We start from the raw sequence: 27,509 nt of genomic DNA on the forward strand, positions 1-27,509 counted from the left end.
ACTACTGTTGAAGCCTGGATTGGAGAATTTTGAGCATTACTTTACTAGTGTGTGAGATGAGTGCAATTGTGTGGTAGTTTGAGCATTCTTTGGCATTGCCTTTCTTTGAGACTGGAGTGAAAACTGACCTTTTCCAGTCCTGTGGCCACTGCTGAGTTTTCCAAATTTGCTGGCATATTGAGTGCATCACTTTCACAGTATCATCTTTTAGGATTTGAAGTAGCTCAACTGGAATTTCATCACCTCCACTGGCTTTGTTCGTAGTGATACTTCCTAAGGCCCACTTGACTTCGCATATAAGAAGGACATTATATAATGGTAAAAAGGGTCCATCCACAAGGAAGATATGACAGTCATAAATATGCACCTAACTTCACAGCTCCCAAATATAGAAGCAAACATTAATAGAATTGAAGGGAGAAATTGAAACACGATAAGAGAAGATTTCAATTTCCATTTTCAATAATGGATACAACCACCAAACAGAAGACCAATGAAGAAACAGAGGACTTGAAAAACATGATAGATTAATTAGACCAGACATACACAGAACACACTACCAACCAATAGCAGAATACATATGCTTCCTAAGCACATGGAACATTCTCTTCAGGATAAACCACATGTAAAAGCACAAGTCTTAAAAGTTTTAAGATTAAATCATATAAAATATATTCTCCAATCACAGTGGAATAAAACTAGAAATCAAATATGCGGAAATTAAACAAGACGCTCTTAAACAACCAATGGGCCAAAGAAGAAATCATAAGGGAGACTGTAAAATATCTTGAGCTATTTTAAAATAACAATATAACATATTAAAATGTCTAAGATATAGCAAAAGCAGTCCTAAGAGGGAAATCTATAGTGCTAAAGACTTATATTAAAAAAGAGAAAATACTCAAATAAACAACCTAACTTTACACATCAAGGAAGAGGGAAAATGAAGAATAAACTCAAAGTTAGCAGAAGGAAAGAAATAATAAAGATGAGAGCAGAAATAAGTGAAATATAACAGTAGAAAAAAATCTATGAAACTAAGAGTTAGTTTTTGGAAAGAGCAGAAAAATGACAAATGCTTATAGCTAGATGAAGAAGAAAAAAGAGAAAAGTCAAATAACTAGAATCAGAAAGGAAAGAATGAACATTACAACTGGTATCAGAGAAATAAGAAGGATATTTTATAAAAGGCTACCATGATCCATTATACACCAACAAAGTAGATAATGTAGAAGAAATGGAAATTTCTATAAAAATATAACCAAGACTGAATCAGAAAGAAATAAAAAATCTGAACAGACTTGTAACTAGTAAGGAGATTGAATCAGCAAACAAATAATTTCCAACAAATATGAGCCCAGTACTATATGGCTTCCATGGAGAGAACTACCAAACATTTAAAGAAGAATTAACACCAATCCTCCTCAAATAATTCCAAATATTGAAGAGGAGGGAACATTTTGAAACTCATTATATGATGCCAGTATTACCCTGATACCAAAGCCAGACAAAGATACTATGAGATGAGAAAACTATAGCCCAATATTGCTTTTGAACATTGATTCAATACTAGCAAACAAAATTCAACAACACATTAAAAGAATGAGACACTGAAGAATGAGACTTATTCCTAGAATGCAATATGTAAAAATCAGTCAATATAATAAATCACAATAACAAAATGAAGGAAAAAATTATCATCTCAATGGATACAGCAAAATCATGATGAATTCAACACTCATGATTAAAAATGAAAACACTCAACAAACTAGAATTATGAGGAGACTACCTCAATATGGGGCTTCTCCAAGTGGCTCAGAGGTAAACAATCCACCTGCAACGCAGGAGACACAGGTTCAGTCCCTGGGTTGGGAAGACCCCCTGGAGAAGGACATGGCAACCCACTCTAGTATACTTGCCAGGAAAATCCTGTGGACAGAGGAACCTAGCAGGCTAAGGTCCATGGGATTGCGGAGAGTTGGACATGACTGAATCAACTGAGCACAAGCACTGTAATATAGTAATGGTGTCATAACTTACTCAAAATCATGCTTTAGACAGTAAGGAGGGAAGTGATGTCATGAAAGACAGTGGAGTAGAAAAATCAAGGAACTGGTCTTTTCACCAAAACAACTACTTGATAGAATAAACTGTTTTGGAACTCAAGAATGTAGTTGAATACTTACATAGCATTCAGAAGAATGCCTGATGAAGAGAGAGGCTGACATGTAGGGAAATCTCTGTCAGGTCACTGGCTGACCACAGGGATAACAAAACAATACTTCAATGAACACACATGATAAAGAATACAGTCTTTGCAAAATAGGTGGAAAGACATTAAACAGACAACTGCAGCCTTCATCAAGCAACAGTAGCAATTTCTGGGGAGGGTAGAGAATCTAATTTCCTGAGTTACTGTTACAGTGTCCAAAATGTTCAGTTTTCAACAAAAAATTACAAAGAATAACAAGAAACATGTATGCGTACAGCCCATTCACAGGGGGAGAAAAGCAACAGACACATAAAGTTCAGACACTGGATTTGGCAGACAAAGACTTAAAATAACTTTCTTAAAAGCCAATCCTCAAATTCACACTGAACTTCAAGGGGCCACAAATAACCAGAACACTTTTGAAATAGAAGAACAAAATTGGGAGACTTTCAAAACTCACTATAGCCCGCTAGGCTTTTCTGTCCGTGGAATTCTACAGGCAAAAATACTGCACTGGGTTGCCATTCTCCAGGGGATCTTCCCAACCCGGGGATGGAACCCAGGTCTCTTGCACTGCAGGCAGATCCTTTACCATCTGAGCCATCAGGGAAGCCCAGAAAGCAGACTGGTAGTTACTAAAGTGGGAGAGAGGAATGGGAAGGAGTACTTAGCAGGTACAAGGTATTTTCTGAGATGATAGAGAAGTTTTGAAAGTAAAGGAACGTGTGGCTTGCACAACATTAAAAAACTTTTTTTTTATTGGAGTATAGTTGCTTTAGAATGTTATTTTCTGCGGTACAGCAAAGTGAACTAACTCTGAAAACTTAAGTATTACCGAGTAGCACATTTAAAAACAGTTAAAAGAAACTGTTAACTGTAGGTTATATGAATTTCACCAAAATTAAAAAGCAATTTTAAAGATGAAAAGGAACTGGCTTACTTTTTTTTTTCCTCTGGAGATAATGCTCGCCAAACAATTTTATTCAAGCGCCTGTTTTAAAAAAAAGTCAACAATAATTATTTAATAGCAATACTTTACTCCAGAAGAAAAGGCTGACCCCAGGCAGGGAAAGCCCAAGCCACGCACCCCCACAGGACCGCACCATCGCCACTTGCTTGGAGACTGGATGTGAGGGTCTCCCTCCCTCGGCATGACTGCAGAAGCTTTATGACTCTGTGGCAACCATGCTAAATGTGAAAGGAGGGCATAGTTCTCAGCTCCATTAGGTAAAACCCAGGCTGAGAAAAGGCAGCAAACAAACTGGTCCTCATTACCTCTGCATGAAGATATTTTTAAACATCTGATTTTCATCTTAAGGAAAAATACAAGTGTGCCCTTAGCCTGCCTCCTGTAGACATTTTTCTGTCTGGATTTGCAGAACAAAAAAGGGTTAATAGGGTCATAAATAAGAGAACTGGGATACACTTTAGAGATCAACCAGCCTGACCTCCTCGTTTTCCAAATGTGGCGGCTGAGGGGGCAGAATGATGAAGCGCCTTGCTCATCCAGCATCGAGAGTTGGGGCTGAGACTAAGCTCACTGAACATGTTTGCAGAAAGATTCTGGAAAGGAGAAAGTTGGAGCCAGTGCTTTCAGTTGGGTAGTTATAGCTCCTTTTCTTGTTACTAATCAGTGGTGCTCCAGGAGCACCAAGCACAGAACACTGGCTCCATGGGCTGTGAGCTGTGTCCATGAAAAGAAAAGTCTCAATAAGATGGAGTGGGAGAATACTGCCACTCCCCAGGAGGCACGCTCCTAATCCTTGGGCCCAGTGTCTGTGGCACAGGGCTCTGGGAGCATACTTTGGGTGGTGTTATCTTGCCCTGATCACCCATCATGCATGAGCTTGGGGAGGTCATGGAAAGGGGGTCTAGTGTGGTGGTAAAGAGCACAGACTCTGGAGCCACTGGGCCCAAAGCTCAGTGTTCCCCTCTTATTATCCAGTAGACTTTGGGCCAGTAGCCAACTTTTCTGTAGAATGTGGATAATAACAGTACCTCCCAACCAGTGTTGCAGTGCAGATTTAACAAGCAAGTGTATGCATCGTACATAGAACTGTGTCTGACACAGGTAAACGCTCTGTAAGTGATAGAAAGTGTCAGGAAGCAGGAAACAAGCCAGCTCTGCCCCTGTCTCCTTTGATAGTTTTGGTTCTTTGTGGCCTCTTTAGAAGGGCTTCCCTGGTGGCTCAGACGGTAAAGAACCTTCCTGCAATGCAGGAGACCAGTTTTGATCCCTGGGTCAGGAAGATCCCAGTAGGAAATGACAACCCACTTAGGTATTCTTGCCTGGAAAATTCCAAGGACAGGGGAGCCTGGTGGGCTATAGTCCATGGGGTCACAAGAAACTGGCTTTCTTTAAAAAATTTTTATTTATTTATTTATTTTGGCTGCCCTGGGTCTTAGTTGTGGCACGCAGGGCTTCCCTGGTGGCTCAGGCAGTAAAGAATTCTTCTGCAATGAGGGAGACCTGGGTTGCAATGAAGATTCGATCCCTGAGTTGGGAAGATCCCCTGGAGAAGGAAATGGCAACCCACTCCAGCCAGTATTCTTGCCTGGAGAATTCCCATGGACAGAGGAGCCTGGCAGGCTACAGTCCATGGGGTTGCAAAGAGTCAGACACAATTAAGCGACTAACACACAATAGGATCTTTAATCTTCATTGTGGCATGCAGGATTTTTTTGGTTGTGGACTGTGGGATCTAGTTCCCTGAGGGATCGAACCTGGGCTGCCTGCATTGGGAGTGTGGAGTCTTAGCCACTGGACCATCAGGGAAGTCCCAATTTTCTTTAATCATGTGGTTGACTAAAGAGGGCTTCTAAAACTTGTGTGCATTTATGGAAAATAAAAAACTATTTAAAAATATTTTAAAATTTAAACCTTGAAAGTGGAGGCAATGGAAGAGAGAGGCTGGGAATGTAGACAAGGGCTTGGCAGACTCTGGTCTGGGTTCAAATCTCAGAGGCTCTGCTTTACTGCTGTGTGCTCCTATTACATAACTTAAAAAATATTCATTTATTTGGCTGTGTCAGGTTTTAGTTGCAGCACTTGGACTCTCTAGCTGTGGCATGCAAGGCTCAGTAGTTGTGGCACTCAGGCTTAGTTAGTTACTCCATGGCATGTGGGATCTTAGTTCCCCAACCAGGGATCGAACCTGCAACCCCTGCAGTGCAAGGCAGATTCATAACCACTGGACCACCAGGGAAACCCCTGTTATGCAACTTTTGAAAACTGCTTTCTTACCAATAAAACAAGGATAACACCACTTACTCCTGGCATTGAGGGGATTAAATGGGCAGTATGTATAAAGTGATCAGAAATAACTAAGGCTCATTCCTTCCAGGTTCTAAAGAAGAGGGAGACTTAGAAATTCAGGAATGGTTGGTGAATGTGGGTCCAATTAGCTATGACATGTCTCTAATTTTATTTTTAAAATGAAAAAAAAAAAGCTTACCACAGTGCCTGTCACGTACTAAGTGCTCAAAGGTTAGTGTTTTTATTTATTATTATTATTATTTTGGCCATGCTGCATGCAGGTGGGATTTTAGTCCCCCACCAGGCATTGAGCCCACACCCCCTGCATTGGAAGTGAGAAGTCCTAACCACTGGACTGCTAGGGAAGTCCCCCGTCTCTAATTTTAATTTGTTTCTTCAGAAGATATTTTTGTAAGAGGGTATGTATTTCATATCCCCTATTATTCCTCCATTTGCCATCTTCACTGAACTATTTCAAAGCACACAGCAAAAGCAAGCAGGCATGAATTGAGGGTCGTGGAGAGTATATGAATCCTGGCTCCACTAGTGTGGAAGGCAGCCGCAGGAACGCCTTTAAAAGCGTGGGATGAGAGCCGTCCGGGATACTGGGGTTTGATAAACCACAATCTTCCTCTGTTTTTAGGAGAACCAAACTTGACCTCAGGTTCACCATGAACATAGCTACAGAAAAATCACCCAAGAATCTAGCCAGCACTGATATCCTCAGAGCTTATGTGCAGATACACAAAGTCAAAACTGCTCCTGCAATTCTTAAAATACTGAAACACAAGGGAATTAGGTGTGACCAAAATAGCTAGAGTGTCACTACTTTGACCAAAGGACTGTGAGCTTCCAACTTACTTGGTCATCCCCAACCATACAGACTTAAGAGTTATATCTGGCTTACCTGTGGTGGGAAACTCCTTAGAAATGTTTTATTGGGGATGAGATGGGGATAAATCAAGTTTCACTAATTATTTTTCATAGTCTGCATAGCTTTAGAAAGATGGAGCAAGATGGAAAAGGGAACTGACATTTATACCAGCAAACAAATACTATTAAACACAAAAGATCAGAAGCTTTGTTCTATACAATATAATGTTAATATTATTGAAAACAATATTAAATAATTCATTTAAAATAAACATCAAATTAATGATACCAAATAATATACATTCAATCAATATTAATCATATTAAAGTTAATGCTAATAATCATATTTAAATTAATAGTATTTTATTATTTTAATAACAATATGGTATAATATTTCTCTGAGGGTATTAAAGACTTTTCCAGATTCACTTATTGGAAGTAAGAACTGGGACAAAGCACTACTAGGTCTGTATTTTGGTTTTGCTATGAATGAAGGACTCTCTTCTGCCTAGGAACAGAGGGTCTCTGTCCTTCTGGAAATTCTCAGGAAAGGGTCATCTTAGTGGAAAGAACTATTTGACTTTTCCATCCCATGTATTTATGGTTATTTTAGCATCAGCAGATTCAGGGAATAAAAGAGGGAAGTAATTAACATTAGTTGCTCTTTATGTATATAATTTACATAACCTTCAAACCAGATTTTTGCAAATAAGGAATCTGAAGCTCACAAGTGTCACATGATCTGTCAAGCAACTGTCAGAGCCAAGAATGAAACCCCTGAGCTGTCTGACCTCAAAGCCCCAGCTTGTGGCCCTGTTGTAGGCTTTCACAGACCAGGTAATCACAGCACTCAAATATTTGAATGAGTCAAGCAAATTAAATTATAATATAAATGATATCATTATATTATATTTTATATAACTGAACTAGATGAATTTTAATAACTAAACCTGAATTAGATCAAATTCAAATTAAATTCCAACAGTCAAAATATATACAGTGACACCTGCTAGGAAGAGGGAGACCAGGGGGAAAGCCAGCAGCCCAGAGTCTGCCCTGGGGGCTGACATCCTCACAGGGGAGAGGCAGGCCTGCGTTGAAGCTGGGAGCACTCCCAAGCACCACAGTCAAAGTGGGTGCTGGAGAGTCGCTGGGGAAGGGCCTCTGGGTTGGCGGGCGGGGGGCGGGGGTGGCGGTGGCCATTAGTGCTGAGGCAAGAAGGGATGAAAGAGGATAGCTGGGTGGGTGGGCAGGGAGAGTGGCAATAGAGCTTGGAGGCAAGGGAAGGCCTGCCTGGTGCAGAGGAAGAGGCAGAGAAGAGGACCAGACAGAGCAAAGTCTCTGGCCCAGCAGGGAGGGTGACCCTTGGGAGAGTTCAGCCTGCCTTGGAGGGAAATGAAGGGCCCACAAAGACTCAGAAAAGCCTTGAGGCAACAGAAGGAGCCCATGCAACACAGCCTCAGTTCTTAGGTGAGGGTAGCAGAAGAAGCTCAAGTGTAAGCAGATTTGGAGAGGCCTGAGATGGGCCTAGGAGAAGGCAATGGCAACCCAATCCAGTACTCTGGCCTGGAAGATCCCATGGACGGAGGAGCCTGGTAGGCTGCAGTCCATGGGGTCCCGACGAGTTGGACACGACTAAGCGACTTCCCTTTCCCTTTTCACTTTCATGCATTGGAGAAGGAAATGGCGACCCACTCCAGTGTTCTTGCCTGGAGAATCCCAGGGACGGGGGAGCCTGGTGGGCTGCCGTCTATAGGGTCGCAGAGTCAGACACGACTGAAGTGACTTAGCAGCAGCAGAGGTGGGCCTAGTACAGAAAGGCCAGTCTCTGGGCTGGGTCTTGCACTCCAGGTGGCAGAAGTCAGACCTTATATTCAGTTGGTCAAAAAAGTCTATTTGAGTATTTCTATAACATGGAATGGAAAAATCCGAACTTTGGGACCAAACCAATACTTTTTTGAACACACACTAGACACACGAAAAAATGACAGTAGACCAGTAAGGGCTGGCCTGGGCCCTGATCACTTTTGCTTACTTGGATTTTCCCCAACCACATGGTAGTAAATGAAAACCCAGTTACACAACTTCCAGAACCAAGAATAAGAACTTAGAAAGCTGTGGTACATATACACAATGGAGTATTACTCAGCCATTAAAAAGAATACATTTGAATCAGTTCTAATGAGGTGGATGAAACTGGAGCCTATTATACAGAGTGAAGTAAGCCAGAAGGAAAAACATAAATACAGTATACTAACGCATATATATGGAATTTAGAAAGATGGTAACAATAACCCGGTGTACGAGACAGCAAAAGAGACACTGATGTATAGAACAGGCTTATGGACTCTGTGGGAGAGGGAGAGGGTGGGAAGATTTGGGAGAATGGCAATGAAACGTGTAAAATATCATGTAGGAAACGAGTTGCCAGTCCAGGTTCGATGCATGATGCTGGATGCTTGGGGCTGGTGCACTGGGACGGCCCAGAGGGATGGTATGGGGAGGGAGGAGGGAGGAGGGTTCGGGATGGGGAACACATGTATACCTGTGGTGGATTCATTTTGATATTTGGCAAAACTAATACAATTATGTAAAGTTTAAAAATAAAATAAAATTAGAGGAAAAAAAAAAAAAAGAAATGCAAAAAAAAAAAAAAAAAAACTTTAACATAAAAAAAAAAAAAAAAAAAAGAACTTGCCTGGAGGAGCTGGATAGCTCAAAGTTTAATCAAGAGTGTGCATAAGGAGTAATTAAGTGCTACAGGGCAGGGTGGGGAGGTGACTAGAGAGCTGGGAGAGGGTGAGATTCTAACCACAGAGCAGTAATCTCCACTCTGAGATGGGCTCCCAGGTCAGGCCTGAAGGAGCCAGGCCCCAGGAAGGGGCTGGGATTCAAGGACCCTGGGTTTCTTTCCCATCTGGATCTCTTCTCCAGCCTGGCAGTTGCCTGCCAAATCCTGGGTTATCTGCCCTTGTGAAGACAGGCCCCCTAACTCAGCATGAACACAGTGACTATTTAAGAGTACAGTTTTCACTGCAGTCAACTTGGTCATCATCTTGCTTTTGATTTAAAAATTGTTTAAATAAATTATGTCATTATTGTGGGGTTTTATTAGTCACTTTACAGAAAGTTAAATGCTAAAATGGTCCAGTTCACTCTGCTAAAAAGAAAGCTTTATGAGTTCATGGAGGGACTTCCCTGCCAGTCCAGTGGTTAAGACTGCACCTCCTGAGGCAGGGGGCTGGGGTTCGATCCCTGGTCCGGGAGCTGAGGTACCATATCCCTTGTGGCCAAAAAGCCAAAACATAAAAAATAGAAACAATATTGTAACAAATTCAATAAAGACTTAAAAAAAATGGTCCACATCAAAAGAAAATCTTTAAAAAGAAAAAAGTTTATGGAAACATGAGATGTCTACAGAGTTTGGAAAGGAAAGATGGTTTCTTGAAAACCCTACTGGGCACATTCAGGTAATGTACTTAATGCAGCACAGGCATAGAGGAAGCCCCTTCTGTTAGCTGGGGCTGCTGTTAACACTTCTTATGGACTATTGTTAAATAGCTGCTCCAGATGAAAATTTTAAGCTAAAACAAGAGAAAAGCCAAAACAAATTCGACATCCATTAAAGAGTAGCCAGGAGTAATACTCACTTTTCATAGGACTTAATTGCCTGTTCCACTTTTTGCTTGTAGATATTGAGCTTCACTCCTTGGGGGTTAATTAAAGTCATCTTATTTGTGTCATTGCACACATGTGCCAGTGGGAACACCTATACGCCAATGTCAAAGGAAAGTGTCACTTAACATGTGCCTTCAAAACTCCATTTAATGGTTGTACAATATGTTTCTCTGGCTAGAAAATCAATACTTTAGATTTGTAGAGAAATTAGAAAATACAGAAAATAAAAAATAAAGAAATAAAAATCAGAGATATCATTGCTAACTTTTTCCTTCCAATTTTTAAAACCACATATTTTAAAAATAACCATCACCTCAAAAAACTATTTCAGGAAACCCTAATCAAAACCAAGTATTCTCTTCATAAGACTCTGTCAAATTGATGGGCATGAGCAATAAGAAATAGAATCTCATTGCTGCTACTTTGTAAATGACTAGTTAGGTTCTTCCCTGATGGCTTAGATGGTGAAGAATCCACCTGCAATGCAGGAGACATGGGTTCAATTCCTAGGTTGGGAAGATCCTCTGGAGAAGGGAATGGCATCCCACTCCAGTATTCTTGCCGGGAGAATTCCATGGACAGAGGAGTATGGCGGGCTAGAGTCCATGGGGTCACAAAAGTCTCAAACATGACTGAGTGACTAACACTTTCACTTTTCAGTTGGATTCAACATCTTTTTCAAGTACTTATTTTAAATTTGATTTTCTCTTGAGAATATATGATTATAATTAATATCTCTGGGCCATTTTCCTTATCAATTCGGAAGAGATTCTTATACATGTAAAATAAAGACAGCTTAGTGATCAATGAAACCATGCTCTGTAACAACAGTAGAGAACCAGAATGAGAGGGCATTTAAAAAAAATTCTGTCTGCATCTGATGCTTGCTTCTTTCTGGGTTTGGGGATGTCTCTGATTCCATGCTATGTTAATAGGACCTGTAATAATTTACTTTTTGTTGCCGCTTAGTTGCTAAGTCGTGTCCAACTCTTTTGTGACCCCATGGATTGTAGCCCACCAGACTCCTCTGTCCATGAGATTTCCTGAGCAAAAATACTGGAGTAGGCTGCCATTTCCCTCTCCAGAGGATCTTCCCAACCCAACCATCGAACCTGGGTCTCCTACATTGGCAGGCAGTTTCTTTGTCACTGAGCCACCCGGGAAGCCCAGTATTTCACTTTTACCTATTTGCATATTATTTATCCTCCCTTGAGCTTCCCTTGTGGCTCAGCTGGTAAGGAATTAGCCTGCAATGCAGGAGACCTGGGTTCAATGCCTGGGTTGGGAAGATCCCCTGGAGAAGGGAAAGGTTACCCACTCCAGTATTCTGGCCTGGAGAATCCCATGGACTATATAGTCCATGGGGTTGCAAAGAGTTGGACAGGACTGAGTGACTTTCACTTATCCTTCTTTAGAAATGTAAGCTCCTTAAGAGCAGGAACTTTGTTTCATCACCTCTTTATTTCTATCACCTGAACAAGGCTTGGCCCTTTACAAATATCTGTTGATAAAGGAATAAATGTATGTTCCTCAAAAGGTATATTCCATATCTTAATATTCATATGCAAAAGAAAGTCTAACAGGAGAAATACTGAGATACAGTGGTGTTTCAATACTGCATGTGATTCCAACCACAAGGAGCATGTAGGCACTTTAGAAATATGGGCAATCACTTTTAAGAAGTAAATTTTTACTTTCATTCCAGATGATACAGAGTTCATGCTTCCCTTTGCCTCCAAATCATACAAAAATTATATTGTTCTTATTTAAGAGAAATGCATAGAAATAAAAGAAGGAAAATAAGAAGGAAAGAAAGTAAAAGAAAGATGCATCGATATATTTCTATAGAGAAAAAGTTGAACACGTCAGCAGGACTGAAGCTACAGGTTTGTTTGTTGGCTCTTGTGTCCAAAGACGGCAGGGGCAGAGGGAGCTCAGCTCCCAGGAAGCAAGTGGGACTCTGAGTCAGGCTCAGTGCCTGAAGCTGGTGCGTGAGGTTCTCTCACCCCTGCAAGAAGGCCCTGCCTGATGAGAGAGAACGCTCATGTAGCTTCACAACCAAGAACTAAACCAAGCCACCCTCAATCTGCACTAGCCCAGTATCATCATGGGATAAGAGCTCTAAATGCCAATGACTGGGGAGTAAGGGGATGCATTTAGGTAACTGCAAAAAAAAGAAGGCAGAGGAAAAAACAGATTTTTTAAAAGTCTTATTAAAAATGAGCCAACAAACTAAAACTCCTAAACACACACACACAAAAATGCCCCAAATGGTAGCTGAGCAAATCAACAATCTGAATATCAATTCACTTGAGTAGAAATTAACTTTATGACCACCTAACAATAATTTTATATTAATTTTGATTAAAATTAGTGATTAAGTTGCTCCAAGATGTAACAGTTATAAGAAAGTGTAAGAACAAACAGATGTGCCATGAAAACAAATGGATGAGAAAAAGAACAATATTTTGAATAATAAAATAACATCATTAAAAAAAAAGACATTGAAATTGAAAACTATGTATGTTGATTTTGCAATTAAAACCTCAAGACCAAAACAAACAAAATAGCCAAAGATTCAGGAAACTGAGAAGGAAGCAATTAAGTTAGGCTGAATAGTCAAATCTTGCTACTTGTAAGACAAAAGAATTCATCATGTGACCTCTAAGCAAGCTTTGTCCAAGAGAAGGAGCCTGAACAGTGGGTTAAAAGGTGAGTTGAGGTGGTTGAGCAGTTAAGAATCCTCCTGTTAATTTCGGGGACATGGATTTGATCCCTGGTCAGGGAAGGGTCCACATGCTGCAGACCAACTAAGCCCACGCGCCATAGATCCCAGGCTCTGAAACAAGAGAAGCCCACGCGACGCAACTAGAAAAGGCCTGTGCAAAGCAATGAAGACCCAGTGCAGCCAAAAATCAATCAAACAAAAAATAAAGGTGAATTGACTGGATTTTGAATATTGAAAGAAATTTACAAAAGTGAAAAAGAAAAAAACACAAACAAAACCCACCATCTTTTAAAATACCACATAAACTTTTAGAGGGAAAAAACAGCCTCAAAAAAAGTGAAAGATCCTACACTCTTATCCCTCCTGGGAAAAAGTTCCCTTTAGAAGTCTATAAACAGCTCTTCAAATTGCCAACTTATGGCTCAACTGCAAATCAACACCACAAAATATTTAGCAACATTATATGACTTCATCAGGATCTGCTGGACCCCTGCCAGAAGGTGTGTAAAGAAAACCCTTTGTTTAACGTTCTACCTCCCTCTTTCGTGGGTTTGGATCTCATCCCTTGCATGGCCATCTTGGACTTCAGGGTGGTAGCAGTTCAAATGTGGCTCATGTGCACCCACTCTCATTCCTTTCTGTGTGCAGATTGAGGGAAAGACAAAGTCATGCTCCACACCTTTAGTCTGTGGTCTTAGTTTTTACAACATGGTGATCAGCTGAAGGTCCCACGGGACATTCTCTTTATGATGCCAAGTTTGGTGTGACTGTGAGGTCATAAAGGGCATTCTCACAGGGACTTGGGGGATCAGAATCCTGGCTGTTCAGCTTCTGTAGGGAGGCAGGTGGGGAGGGGAGTGCAGTTAATGAGGAAACTGACATTGCTTAAAAGGGAATGAAACCACTTGGTCACATGTCCTTTGAACACGTTTTACTTTTTACCTCTTATAATGGAAATCAAGCATTACTAACTTATGGCGGGGCCCTTCTGGACAGTATTTGATAATAAAAGGGAGCCTCAAGGTATTGCCTATTTTAATCCTCTTGAGATTAACCTAGAAGCCTTACCAAATTAATGATAATCACAGTCTGTGCGAGATTGTAACTCGAGGGAGGAAGAGCAGAGTGAGAAAGGCAGAGGGGCAGAGAGAGAGAGTCACTGACTATAACTGCTGAATCCATGGACAGCCTCAATTTGGGCTGGTTCTGCTAGAATTTTTCCCACTGTTAGACCAGAGACACTCCTTAACCAATAATTTTATCAATAGTTGAGAACAGTTTTATCAATAATGATAATAGTGTTTATCTTTTGCTGTCTGCCAACTCCTAAGCCCTCTATATATTTTCTCATTCAATCCTTCCATATACAGACATTGAAATGCAGTTTTGTTACTTGTTTTTCCTCTCCACTGAACTCTGTAGTTTTTTACTCTATTAAAAAATACTAGTTTCTAAAACACAATACATGTGCAAAGTAACCATTTTCGAAATATGTAAAATACTAAAATTATATAAATTCAAGTAATGGCTAAAGCTCCAACATTTTTAGAAATTTATCTATATTGTAAAATACTGTGTCTTAAACTCCACCAGATTTGAGTTCTTGGTGATTGAGGCATGAAATGAGCATAACTTTGCTATTTTAAAAGACGTGTTTGCCAAGAATGTGAATGATGTAACCAAAATTTTAAGAGATATATTTAGCTTACATAAAAAACTGTTCTCAAACAATAAAAGAAAAAAAGTTAAATTTGGAGTACCATTTCCCCTTAGCAATAGGCAGGTTTTTTTGTTTTTAATGTTACTGCTCTAAGTGACAGCTAAGATGTAGGGAAACAGGCACTCACAAAATGCCAAGTAAACTGTCGAATAATGCAGGGAATAGCTAAAGTAATTGTAGTAATTCATATTACTGAATATTATTACAACTATTAAAATTCATCCAAAAACGGTCATTACAGGGAAATATGTGCCTAACATATGCTAAATGAAGAAAGTGGGGCACAGAACTGTCAGTTCAGTCACTCAGTCGTGTCCGACTCTTTGGGACGCCATGGACCGCAGCACACCAGGCTTCCCTGTCTATCACCAACTCCCAGACCTTGCTCAAACTCATGTTCATGGAGCTGGTGATGCCATCCAACCATCTCATCCCGTCTTCCCCTTCTCCTCCTGCCTTCAATCTCTCCCGGCAACAGGGTCTTTTCCAATGAGTTAGTTCTTCACATCGGGTGGCCAAAGTATTGGAGCTTCAGCTTCAACATCAGCCCTTCCAGTGAATATTCAGGACGGATTTCCTTTAGGATTGATTGGTTTGATCACCTTACTGTCCAAGGGATTCTCAAGAGTCTTCCCCAACACCACAGTTCAAAAGCATCAATTCTTCGGCATTCAGCTTTCTTTATGGCAACTCTCACATCCATAATGACTACTGGAAAAACCAGCTTTTCTTCCAAGGAGCAAGCATCTTTTAATTTCATGGCTGCAGTTACCATCTGCTGTGATTTTGGAGTCCAAGAAAATAAAGTCTGTCACTGCTTCCATTGTTTCCTCACCTATTTGCCATGAAGTGATGGGATTGGATCTTAGTTTTTTGAATGCTGAGTTTTAAGCCAGCCTTTTCACTCTCCTCTTTCACTTTCATCAAGAGGCTGTCTTTGCTTTTTGCCATAAGGCTGGTGTTATCAGCATATCTGAGGTTATTGCTATTTCTCCCAGCAATCTCGATTCCAAGTTGTGCTTCATCCAATCTGGCATTTCTCATGATCTACTGTGCATATAAGTTAAATAAGCAAGGTAACAATATACAGCCTTGATGTACTGCTTTCCCAATTTGGAACCAGTCCGTTGTTCCATGTCCAGTTTTACCTGTTGCTTCTTGACCTGCATACAAGTTTCTCAGGAGGCAGGTAAGGCGGTCTGGTATTCCCATCTCTTTAGGAATCTTCCACAGTTTGTTGTGATCCACACAGTCAAAGGCTTTAGCATAGTCAATGAAGCAGAAGTAGATGTTTTTCTGGGATTCTCTTGCTTTTTCTATGATCCATTGGCTGTTGGCTATTTGACTTCCTCTGCCTTTTCTAAATCCAGCTTGAAGGTCTGGAAGTCCTCGGTTCACGTACTGCTGAAGCCTAGCTTGGAGAATTTTGAGCATTACTTCGCTAGCGTGTGAGGTGAGTTCTCAGATTCTTTGGCATTGCCTTTCTGAACTGTAGGCACTGTCATTAGTTGTTACAGTAGTCCAGGAAGAATTGGACCAGACCACATTCTTGCTGTGTTTATAAGCGATCCCACAACATTTTGAAAATGAGAAAATGATGCAAACTGGTGTTTATATATTTATCATTAGACACTGACTGAATTCAACACCTTCACTGTTTTTCAACTAAATCATTTCTTCCTATACATATCCCAGAGCTTGCCGCCAGATTGGGCAAGGAGAGGTCTGACTGGCTGTGAGTAATGAAAATGCGAAGGCTGTGCACATCCCACATGGCTGACTCTGAACACAGGTGCAGTGCTAAAGCTTAAACCTCTGCTTGTATTTATTTATTTAAACAAGTTGTGTTTATTTAATTTTTGGCCGCACTCCATGGCATGTGGGATCTTAGTTTCCTGACCAGGGATCAAACCGGAACCCCCTGAATTAGAAGGCAGAGTCTTTAGCCACTGCATCACTGGGGAAGTCCCAAACCTCTGCTTTTTAAATAGAAACATTTCCAGGTTTCCATAGAGCAAACTGAAGGCAGGGCCACAAAATTAACTGGCAAAGAGGTGTGTCAATAAGATCATTCATAAACCCATGAAAATACATTACTTACAACAGGGTAGGTTACATCTCACAAACTTCAATCTAAACTTTTAGAAAATAAAAAGATTATTTTTAATGTAAATTTTATAAATGAAATTTGAATTTGTAAATTTTATGAATGAAATTTTCTGGTATGGAATGATATTCAAAATAGATTGTTGAGTAAAAATCAAGGCACAGAGTATCTTCAGTTCAACTTCATTTGGTAAAACAAAACAGAGAACAAAAGACAATATATGTAATGAGAAAGCTTTGATCAAACAGTCATCAAATAATTAATCTGTGAGAAATTATATTCTAATGTTTCTTTCTTTTCTACTTATCTGTATTTTCCAATTTTCTACACAATGAATACATACAGTTTTTGTATTAACTGTCCTTTAAAATTTTTAATTAACTTTTCTATCAACACAGTTTTCAATGCTATTATATTTGAAAGCAGCAAAATGTTATGCCCTTAGCAGCATCCCTAACATTGCTTGTCAGCTAAATGATGAGATAAATAGTCACCTCACTAGGTTGCTTTAAGTTTTATTTTTTGTTGTTGTTGTTGTTGTTTTTTGTTTTTTTTTTTTTTTTTGTGTGGCCCTGAAAAGGGCCTTTAGTTTTTCTAAACGTTTCAAGCTAGATGCTTTGCTCAACCACCAAAACCGTAAAGGGTACGGCCCTGACCTTTGAGCGCGTAGACCACATCCATGGCGGTAACAGTCTTGCGCTTAGCGTGCTCCGTATAGGTGACCGCGTCCCGGATCACATTTTCCAGAAACACTTTCAGCACCCCACGAGTCTCTTCGTAGATAAGACCAGAGATACGCTTGACGCCTCCACGACGAGCCAGACGCCAGATAGCTGGCTTAGTAATACCCTGAACGTTGTCCCGCAAGACTTTGCGATGGCGCTTAGCACCCTCCTTGCCGAGGCCTTTGCCACCCTTCCCACGACCAGACATGGTTGCTGTCGCAATCTGCTTTAAGTTTTAGATCAGACACTTTGATGAGATAAAATGCTTCTCTCAGAACCTAGTACGAGGGACTTTCCTGAGGTCCAGTGGCTAAGACTCCATGCTCCCAACACAGGGGGCCTGGGCTTGCCAATCGTTGGTCAGGGAACTAGATCCCACATGCTTCAACTTCAGATCCCATGTGAAACAACTGACCCGGTGCAGCCAAATAAATTAATAAAAAATATTAAAAAAAAGAACCCAGCACGAGGGCTCCTCACATACCTGATTAAAAGACCTTGCCATGGCCTGTCAGGAGTAAGTGACAGGGATGGGTGCAAGCCCAGGCTACCTGGTCATAGAGCTATGTGCTGGACCCAGATTAGAGCAAAGCAGGAAGCTTTGATGAGATGCTGTTGAAGATAGGATGATGTGTGATGTTGTAGTGGCCTTTCCAATGATGCAAAAACTATTGTTCCCACATTCTTTTTTTTTCCAAAGCAATTGGCAATAAAGAGCTTTAAATTCCAGATTCATCAAATAGCTAAAGCAGTTTTACTCTGTATATGACTTGGTGATGAATTCATTGTTTTGAAAGAGCTAAGGTTAAAGTTATCTGGTCCACTGAAAACTGAACGTGCCCCAGCTGAGCGACTGAACTGAACTGGAATGAACTGAATGAAGAGTTGCCAGGGCAACCTCTCTGCTCAACACTTCATTTCCAAGGTGACAGATTTGATGCTGGTCCAGGAAACATGAAAACCAAAACAGCATTGTGTTCCAGAAGAAGAAACAGCCCATACATAAGTCATGAATGAAACAAATGGCTGGGGACAAAACCAAACGATGCTTTACAATTCTACCCAGACAGACGTGGCCGCACACAGGACACTGGAGTAAAAGTAAATTAAAATTCTCAGTGAAGGAAGTTAAGATCCATGTTTCCTTTTCAGCTCCATTCTACTTTTTGTCTACTTTTCCAAAAAACTGTTAGGTCCAAATATAAAAGCTACATATCTCACCCAGAGGGTTTGTATTTTTCAATCATTGTTTTCCCATTCTTTTCTTTAGTTGAGGGTCTCTTCCAGTTAGAGAAAATATTAAATAAAAGATGTATGTGTGCTTTGAGGGTGAAACTGGAATTTACTGCACTATTATTTGCTTCATTGTCATGATTCTTGCTCTTATCAATAATGGAATGAGGAGAGCATGTGTGTACTACGTGTGCCACAGAAGGCCCTGAGCATGAGTGCCCGTGGTGGAAGGCACGGGAGAAAAATACATGTCCTGTTTCGCTGGCTTTGCTTTCTAAACACAACCCTCAATACTCTTCCATTTATTTTCCTTCTTGAAAATCACGCAACATGTTTCTCTCTCTCAGCCCCATGTGGTTCTCCTTCCCTCCTTTTGATTTTTTCCATTGGAGACTTTTATGATGGAAAAGATGCCACTGTATTTAGGAAGAGAAGGTAAGCAAAGGAGGATCATAATTTCCCACAAGTTCTCCCTGACCTTTGATATTGAATGGTATTCTCTCATGACTCGTGACTCTGACATAGAGGCTTTTCAGACATTTCTGCAGCTCCACACTGCCATCCATTAGCAAGGAGCCATGAACTGCCAACCAAACAAAGGCCAATTTCTTCTCAGCTTAGAAGCAAAAATGCTTAGAGCTTCTCCCTCTACTTTTCATTGTCTTTATGAATAATTTTTTCCCAATGGCTGAAATACATTTCTATTACAACTGTACAAGACATTAAGTGGACTACTTTCTATGTAAGCAGGAAATGAAAAGTACATCAAGCAGGGACGTATAGAAAATCAGTTCTACCTCATCAAAGACTTTGGAAACAACGTGCTTGTCCAGAACAGGGACGTAGGTGGAGCTGTGAGGAATGGCAGCCATGGACAAAGCATCCATGATGGTGAGCTTCTTGGCTGCCAAGCCGTGGATCTTGAGCCAGGTTGCTGAAGACATTCCTGCAGAACTAAGAACATGAGACTGTGACGTTTTAAGACATATCAAACAAACACATAACAAGCCTGTCCTAGTAAAACTGAAGTACTCACTCTTGGTCATAAACTTGGCTTCCTTCTCGAGTCAATCTTTCTAATGACTTGTCATCTGGAAACTCATTTGTCAGCAGGATGCCCATTTCTGTAGAAAAGAAAATGGAAGCTGTATAATTTCCTCACATGTGGGGTTCATATCAAAATGCAAACGGATCACACTCATCTCTGGGTTCAGTGTGTCTGAGGACTAATGAATGGACTAGATCTCCAAGAGCTGATCTCTGAGTGGGTTCTAGGCAAAATGAATTTGCAATGGACACTAAAGGCTGATACCCGGGTAATAGGGTACTCGCATTGTTTAACTAATCTACCTCACCCCATACCCACTGAGATCTCTCTCTGTGGAAGGATGAGATGGACTCATTCTCTCACACTCCAGAAAATGTATCTTCTAAATGTCAAATAAGAATGCCATGAGCCAATAATTATTCAGTGTTGCCCTCATTAGACTCCCCCCAGACTATATAGGACAGCCTCGTTCAACATTTGTTTTTGACAGTTTCGTCCCTGATTCCTCAGCTCTATGTGGAAAACCAAAATCCCTACTAAGTCCTATTTAGTTGTAAGTTCAAATTTTCAAACTATTATTTGGAATTTTTAATGTCTATTTTTATAGAAGCTTGGATTTACAAATGAAAAGCAATATTAGCTAATTGAATTAGTAGAAGAAGGGGTGTTTGGGAGTGAGCTAGTTAAATGCCTAAGAAATCACATCTCAGTCATCATATGATAATCCTTTTAAAGGACTGTGCACGTAGTAGATTTAGGAAATATGGAAGGTTAATTAAAATTGAGGAAAAGGCACCCCACAGATCAGCACTGAAGAACACAAGGTTTGATTAAGCTATGGCTCAGTAACAGCAGGTATAAATTTGTCCCTCATGCGCTTCCTCCTACTTAAGGGGTTGTGCGGATGTGTGTGTTTAGCCGGGGGCTTATTATTTATTAACTCCATGAAACTTAGGGAAAAGTGCTATAGGAATTAAAATGTTAGGAAATTAAGTCTTTAAATTTACTATTTTAAAAATAATGATATCATCAATAAACACTGAGTGGAAAAGTCGAATTTTCCTCATATTTAGCCCCCATAAGGCTGACAGTATGGATCAGAGAGGGGCTTGTCAGATGGTACCACCTGTGAATGAATGGAAGAAAATAAGCCAACTGTTCACAGTTCTGAGAGCATGAGGTTCTCAAATTCAGAACACGGAGTGGCAGCCAGCACCACCACTAGTGCCAGTGGTTACACGAGCCAAGGGTGTATTAAACACCCAGGGACTGATAAATGCAAGTCTGGCCCTAAGGAAGGCCCGTTCGCTAAAGCAAGACAACCTGACTTATCAGGGAGTCCTTTGAAGAGGTAGAAACCTAGACTCACTTAAAAATGATCTGCATCCCCTCAATCTCTCTCCTCAGCTCTTTCAGGAGAAGACGCACTGGGGAGGGGAGACCAGCTTGGGCTTCCTGATGTATAGACCCTCAACAGCTTACCCCTGTCACTTGGCATGTTCCAGCTGCTAGAACTGGAAAGCCTGTCCCTCCTCTCACTGCAGGCTGAGCTCCTGAGGGTGGACAGCTGGCTTCTGAGCAGGCTGGTTTTGGTTGGTTCTGTGGGTGTCACAGGGAGAAGGGTTAAAGGAATTTGGGATGGAAGGAGGTGCTTCGGGAGATGCAGCTATGTCCTTGGACCTTTAAAAAGAAAGCAGGTTTAGTCTCCCAACCCTCAGGGGGACGGTGCTGCCACCAAGTAGATGCTGTGTAATGGTGGATTCTACTGATCTGAGTTCAGGCTCTGCCCCTCCTGGATAAAGATCTGCTTCTGAGTTCCTTTAGCTTGTTGGCAGAAATTATTTCCTTGTGGTTGGAGGACTTAGGTTCCATTTCCTTGCTGGCTGTTATGCAGGGGTCTCAGCTTCTTAATCACCCCCATTCCTATTCATGGACCCCTCCCTCTTCAAACCAGCAATGGCACACTGATTTCCCTCTTGCCTCAAATCTCTGACTTCCTCTTCTGCCACCAGCTGGCAAAAGCCCCCGCATTCAAGGGCTCATGTGAGTACATGGGGCTCTCCTAGGAACCCTGGCTGAGGGTCACACATAACATAATCAGGGAAGTGATGCCCATTACCTTCACAGGGTGCAGGGTTTAGAACGGGACCTCTTTGTAGGTCATTTTAGAAGCTCTGCCCACCACAGCTGCTGTCTACACTTTTATTTGTATTCTTTTCTACCCTCTGTTGGGTCCTTTCAACTAGCAAGTAGACACTAAGTAAATAATGACACTGAATCTGTGTGCTTTACAGCAGGGTTCTCCAGTCTTTGCATAATGATCTGAGGTGGAGCTGATGTAATAATAATAGATATAAAGTGCACAAGAAATGAAGTGCATTTGAATCATCCCAAAACCATCCCCACTCACCCAACCCCAGTCCGTGGAAAAATGGGTTTCCATGAAACCGGTCACTGGTGCCAAAAACGTTGGGGATTACTGCTTCAGAGGATAATGCATTTGCACCAAGACATTTGATTACTTTTCCCATGGGATCACAGAAACCACACTAATTGTAATTGTTGTCTGTACTTTGTGATCTGGAGGCCTTTATGTAGTACCAAAGCTTTATGTAGTATTTGTAAACGAAATGTGTCCTGTTTTCAACAAGAAGGGACTTAAGATCCTTTCTTACAAGAAATTAGAGTGAAAATTAGCTAATAATCTGCATTGCCTTTCACACAGAAAGATAACCCCAGCAGTTTCCATGTGTGGAGTCAGGAGTGTGCTATGTGATAGTCACTGCTTTTCTAGGCAACAAATAGGGTGATTCCTGTCTCCATTGCTTCTGTAACAAGGAATTTGGAAGGGTAAATTTTCTCAGGAGCTGTGTCTGTGAGCAAAAGAGACAAATGATCCATATAGGAGAGGTGAACTCCTGTTTCTCACTATACCAGCAGGCCATCTTGATCAAAATTGCTGGGTACAAACAACAGATGTGTCCAAATGAAAATGAAATTTAGCTCCCAAAGTTTCCAGACATGAAAACTGTACTATTCCCAAACTGCAAATAATGAGTGAAGACATATTTATCTGGCAGTGGATTCAAGCATTTAACTACTCCCCCAGCTCTGTATAGTCTAACACCACATTTCATCACTCTTCTAAATTAAAAATTGAATCAGAATAAAAACTTGGCACAGGGCTGCCTAACAAGAGCAACAAATCCCAAATCTAAGTGAAATGGTGCAAGTGACAAAAGGCCATTAAAACATTCAGGATGAGTAGCAAGTAGCATTTCTAGCAAAAGTCAGGTTCACTGGAACGACCAGGCAGGAATGGCAAAAGGGATGCTGCCACACAAGTGGCCAGAATGGGAATCCTCTTTGTCCCCGTGGGCTTAAGACAGAGACACGAGGGCAAATGGACAGAACATGAAAGAGGGACCAAGCTACAGCAAATACTTCTTTGGTCTCTATGGGTTTAAGGCTCTCCTCCTCTGCCCAGAGACATGGGGAGACAAAAGAGACAGTGTGTGTATGGCAGAGGAAGCCATCACAACCTTCCTCACTGAGAGACATGTAGCATCCTAGCCTGGGGAAACTCCTCTGGTCTCTCAGGAAGCACCATAAAGGGACCAGTGGGAGCCGCAATAACATCAGGTAACCAAGCACCAAAATGATACCACAAAGGCTGTCAAAATGAAATGACCATTAGAACCCACAAGAGCAGGCCAAAGTGAGACTTATGTGTCAACTTTAAACAGGACAACTGCTATCTAAAAGATATAAATAGCAGCCAGGGTCCCTAACATAAAAGAACATTCAGGAAACTATAAAAAAAATCATCCATCATATCAGGAATCAAGAAAGTCACACTTTGAAGGAGAAAAAACAATCAAAGGATGTTAATACCATGATGAATCAGAAGCTGGAATTCTGACAAGGATCTCAAAGAAGCTGTCAGAAAAATGGTTCAGCCATTAATTATAAAATTCCCTTGACACAAATTGAAAAATCTCAGCAAAGAAATAGATGTTATAAAAATTTCTAAGTGGAAATTGTAGAACTGAAAAATAACAAATGAAAAACATTTTGGGTGAACTCAATAGCAGGGTGAAAATAGCAAAGGGTACTATTAGAGAACTTTGGGAACAGAATAATAGAATTCAGCCAATTTTAACAATAGAAAACACAACAAGAAACGATAAACAGAGCCTCAGGGGTCTGTAGGATAATAGCAAAATATCCAACATTCATATCATCAGAGTCCCAAGACACAGAGGAAAAAAGTGGGTCTGAGAGACTATTTAAAGAAGTAATAGATGAAAGTGCCCCTAATTTGCTGAAAGATACAACATACAAATCAAGAAGTTGTGCAACCCCAAACAGAATAAACCCAAGGAAATCCATGCCAAGATGCATTATAGTTAAACATTTGAAAATTAGAGACAAAGAAAAAATTTAAAAAGCATGCCAGAGAGAAAGGAACCAGTACCTAGAGGGAAGCAGCAGTTTGAACCAGTCTGAACCAGTTTCACGTTTAAAGTGTAGGCAGCCTGAGGGAGAGGCCCTATGTTTTCAGCTACAGACAGGAAAGAACAATCAGCTGCAAATTCTGAACAAAGCAAAAATGTCCTTCAGGAATGAGGAGAAAGTAAAAACATTCCAGGACAAAGAAAAAAATTATTGTGGCCAGCAGACTTGCCCTTGAAGACTGAACACAGGAAGTTCTTCAAACAGAAAGTAAATGAGAAAAGGAATTTTAGAGAATCAGGAAGGAAGAAAGAACGAAAGAGAAAAAATATGGTAAATACAATAGATTATCTGTTCTTCATAAGATTTATATTTGATGATTTAAATAAAAATTACATCATCACCTGATACTCAAGCCAATGACATTGAAAACTAGGGACAGCAAAGAAACCCAAACTGAAGTAAGATCTCCACACTCACAAAAAAGGGGTAAAATGTTGATACTAGAAGAGTGTTGTAAGTCACATTTATAGGCTGTTATACTCAGAGAAACCAAAAGCTACACTCAAAAGCACTGAAATAAACACTGAGGCCAAGTGGGAGACGTTCTAAACATATGAGGCTGCTTCAACATTTGAAAGCAATCAATGTAATCCACCATATCAACAGACTAAAGAAGAAAAATCATATGATACATGATCTCTCATTTGATGGGGCTTCCCTTGTGGTTCAGCTGGTAAAGAATCCTCCTGCAATGCGGGAGATCCCGCTTCAATTCCTGGGTTGGGGAGATCCCCTGGAGAAGGGAAAGGCTACTCACTCCAGTATTCTGGCCTGGAGAATTCCATGGACCATATAGTAGAGTCAGACACAACTGAGTGACTTTCACTGATCCCTGTTCTCTGGTGCCTCAGTGGTAAAGAACCTGCCTGCCAATGCAGGAGATCCCTGGGTGGGGAAGATGCAATGGAGAAGGAAATGGCAATCCACTCCAGTATTCTTGCCTCAGAAATCCCATGGACAGAGGAGCCTGGTGGGTCACAGTTCATAGGATTAAAAAGAGTTGGACACAACTTAGCGACTAAGCAACAACATATCATTTGACATAGATATAGCATTTGACAAAATCCAGTACCAATTCATGATAGAAACTCTTAGAAAACTGGGAATGAGGGGAACTTCCTCAATTTAACAAAGAGTATGCACGAAAAACCTACAGCTAAAATCATATTTACTGGTGAAAGATTGAATATCTTTCCCCTTTAAGACCAGGATAAAGGCAAGGATGCTCACTCTCATCACCCTTATTAAACATACTACTGGAAATTCTAGCTTTTGCAACAAGGCAAGAAAAAGAGATAAAGCCAGAAAGATTGGAAAAGAAGATAAAACCGTCCCAATCTGCAGATAACATATTGTATATGTGAAAATAGTAAGGAATTCACACACACATCAACATTTTAAAAAACCCACAAAATCAAAAAAGCTCCTAAAACCACTAAGTGAGTTCTGTGAGGTTGTCCATTATGGGATCAACACACAAAATGAATCACATATTGCTACACGAACAATAAACATATGGCAAGCTATATTAAAAAATCAATACCATTTGTAATTGTTCCAAATACAGTAAGTCCCCTACATACGAACAAGTTCTGTTCTGAGAGCCTAGAAGTGGAGCAGCCATTTTGTGACCATGAGAGTGAACTCTCAAAATTCACCAATAAAAAACAAACGATCCTTATAGAATATGTGCAAAGCCCATGTGTGCAGACATTTAATTGAGGAGAATGTAAGGATTGCAGATGAGCACATAAAAAGATGTTCCATATTACTAGTCATTAGGGAAATGTAAGTAAAAAATCACCATGAGATGTTACACGCCTATCAGAACAGTTAAAAATTGTGTGTGTGTGTTCATTCGTGTTTGACTCTTTGCAACCCCATGGACTGTAGCCTGCCAGGCTCCTCTGTCCATGAAATTTTCCAGACAAGAACACAGGAGTGGATTGCCATTTCCTCCTCTAGGGGATCTTCCCAACCCAAGGATTGAACCCACATCTCCTGCATTGGCAGGCAGATTCTTTAGTGACTGAGCCACCAGGGAAGCCCTTCAAAATAAAAAATATTTATGACAATCTTAAAGCTCAACATTCAGAAAACGAAGATCATGGCATCTGGTCCCATCACTTCATGGCAAATAGATGGGGAAACAGTGGAAACAGTGTCATAGTGTCAGACTTTATTTTTTGGGGCTCCAAAATCACTGCAGATGGTGATTGCAGCCATGAAATTAAAAGACGCTTACTCCTTGGAAGGAAAGTTATGACCAACCTAGACAGCATATTGAAAAGCACAGACATTACTTTGCCAACAAAGGTCCGTCTAGTCAAGGCTATGGTTTTTCCAGTGGTCATGATGGATGTGAGAGTTGGGCTGTGAAGAAAGCTGAGTGCCGAAGAATTGATGCTTTTGAACTGTGGTGTTGGAGAAGACTCTTGAGAGTCCCTTGGACTGCAAGGAGATCCAACCAGTCCATTCTGAAGAAGATCAGCCCTGGGATTTCTTTGGAAGGAATGATGCTAAAGCTGAAACTCCAGTACTTTGGCCACCTCATGAGAAGAGCTGACTCATTGGAAAAGACTCTGATGCTAGGAGGGATTGGGGGCAGGAGGAGAAGGGGACAACAGAGGATGAGATGGCTGGATGGCATCACTGACTTGATGGACGTGAGTCTGAGTGAACTCCGGGAGTTGGTGATGGACAGGGAGGCCTGGCATGCTGCGATTCATGGGGTTGCAAAGAGTCGGACACGACTGAGCAACTAAACTGAACTGAATAGCAAGTTCTGACCAGAATGTAGAGAAACTGAATCACTCATTGATTACTGTGATAATATGAAATGGCACAGCCACTCCAGAAAATAGTCTGGCAGCTTGTTATAAAACTAAACATTCAATACTATATGAATCAGCAGTTGCACTCTTGGGCTTTATCTTACAGAAGTGAAAAATTATGTTCACACCAAACAGGTACAAAAATGTTTAGAACTGCTTTATTCTTAATAGCCCCAAACTAGAAGCAACTCAGATGTCTGTCAACAGATGAATGGTTAAACCAACTCTGGAGCATTCATATCACATGCTGCTACTCTGTAATGAAGAGGACTGAAGTGTTGATACCTGTAAAAAATTTGGATGAGTCTGGGGGAAAATATGTTGAGTGAAACAAGCCAAAACCCAAAGATCATGTGTTGTATGATTCCATTTACATAATGCTTTTGAAATGACAACATTTTAGAAATGGAGAACTTAGTAGTTCCCACTAGTTGGGAAAGGGTGTTGGAGGGAAATGGGTGTTGTTAAAAAACAGCAAGGCCAGGGATCTTTGTTGTGATGGAAATGTTCTGTATCTTGACTGTAGGGAGTGGGGAATATGAAACCACACATGATAAAATCTGGGGCAATCTGACTA

General features: G+C 40.8%; 2 protein-coding genes across 8 annotated transcripts in view; both read right to left on the reverse strand.

Moving 5' to 3' along the window:
• The window catches only part of VWA3B (von Willebrand factor A domain containing 3B), a 169,877-nt gene that overhangs the window by 45,522 nt on the left and 96,846 nt on the right, over positions 1-27,509 (reverse strand). For 6 of the 7 annotated variants that reach the window (XM_086328085.1, XM_086328081.1, XM_086328086.1 and 3 more), the window contains 5 exons: positions 21,063-21,179; positions 19,569-19,656; positions 19,330-19,486; positions 9,992-10,110; positions 3,153-3,203 (listed from right to left, as the gene is read on the reverse strand). In XM_086328085.1, the coding sequence (XP_086184211.1) occupies positions 3,153-3,203; positions 9,992-10,110; positions 19,330-19,486; positions 19,569-19,656; positions 21,063-21,179 (532 nt within the window). The remainder of the gene's footprint in view (positions 1-3,152; positions 3,204-9,991; positions 10,111-19,329; positions 19,487-19,568; positions 19,657-21,062; positions 21,180-27,509) is intronic. The other variant, XM_086328083.1, reaches the window with a different exon arrangement.
• LOC147363738 (histone H4-like) lies at positions 16,316-19,036 on the reverse strand. Its single transcript, XM_086328102.1, has one exon. The coding sequence runs from the start codon at positions 17,505-17,507 to the stop codon at positions 17,196-17,198; it is 312 nt and encodes a 103-aa protein (XP_086184228.1). The 5' UTR covers positions 17,508-19,036; the 3' UTR covers positions 16,316-17,195.

Source organism: Bos grunniens, chromosome 11 (genome assembly GCF_055505025.1).
Source record: "Bos grunniens cultivar Pamir isolate PY7600 chromosome 11, Bosgru_T2T1.0, whole genome shotgun sequence".
Classification (NCBI taxonomy): domain Eukaryota; kingdom Metazoa; phylum Chordata; class Mammalia; order Artiodactyla; family Bovidae; genus Bos; species Bos grunniens.

What these genes read in the sequence shown, in the direction of transcription:
- LOC147363738 (XM_086328102.1), bottom strand. Translation starts at nt 17,507, where the DNA reads ATGTCTGGTCGTGGGAAGGGTGGCAAAGGCCTCGGCAAGGAGGGTGCT.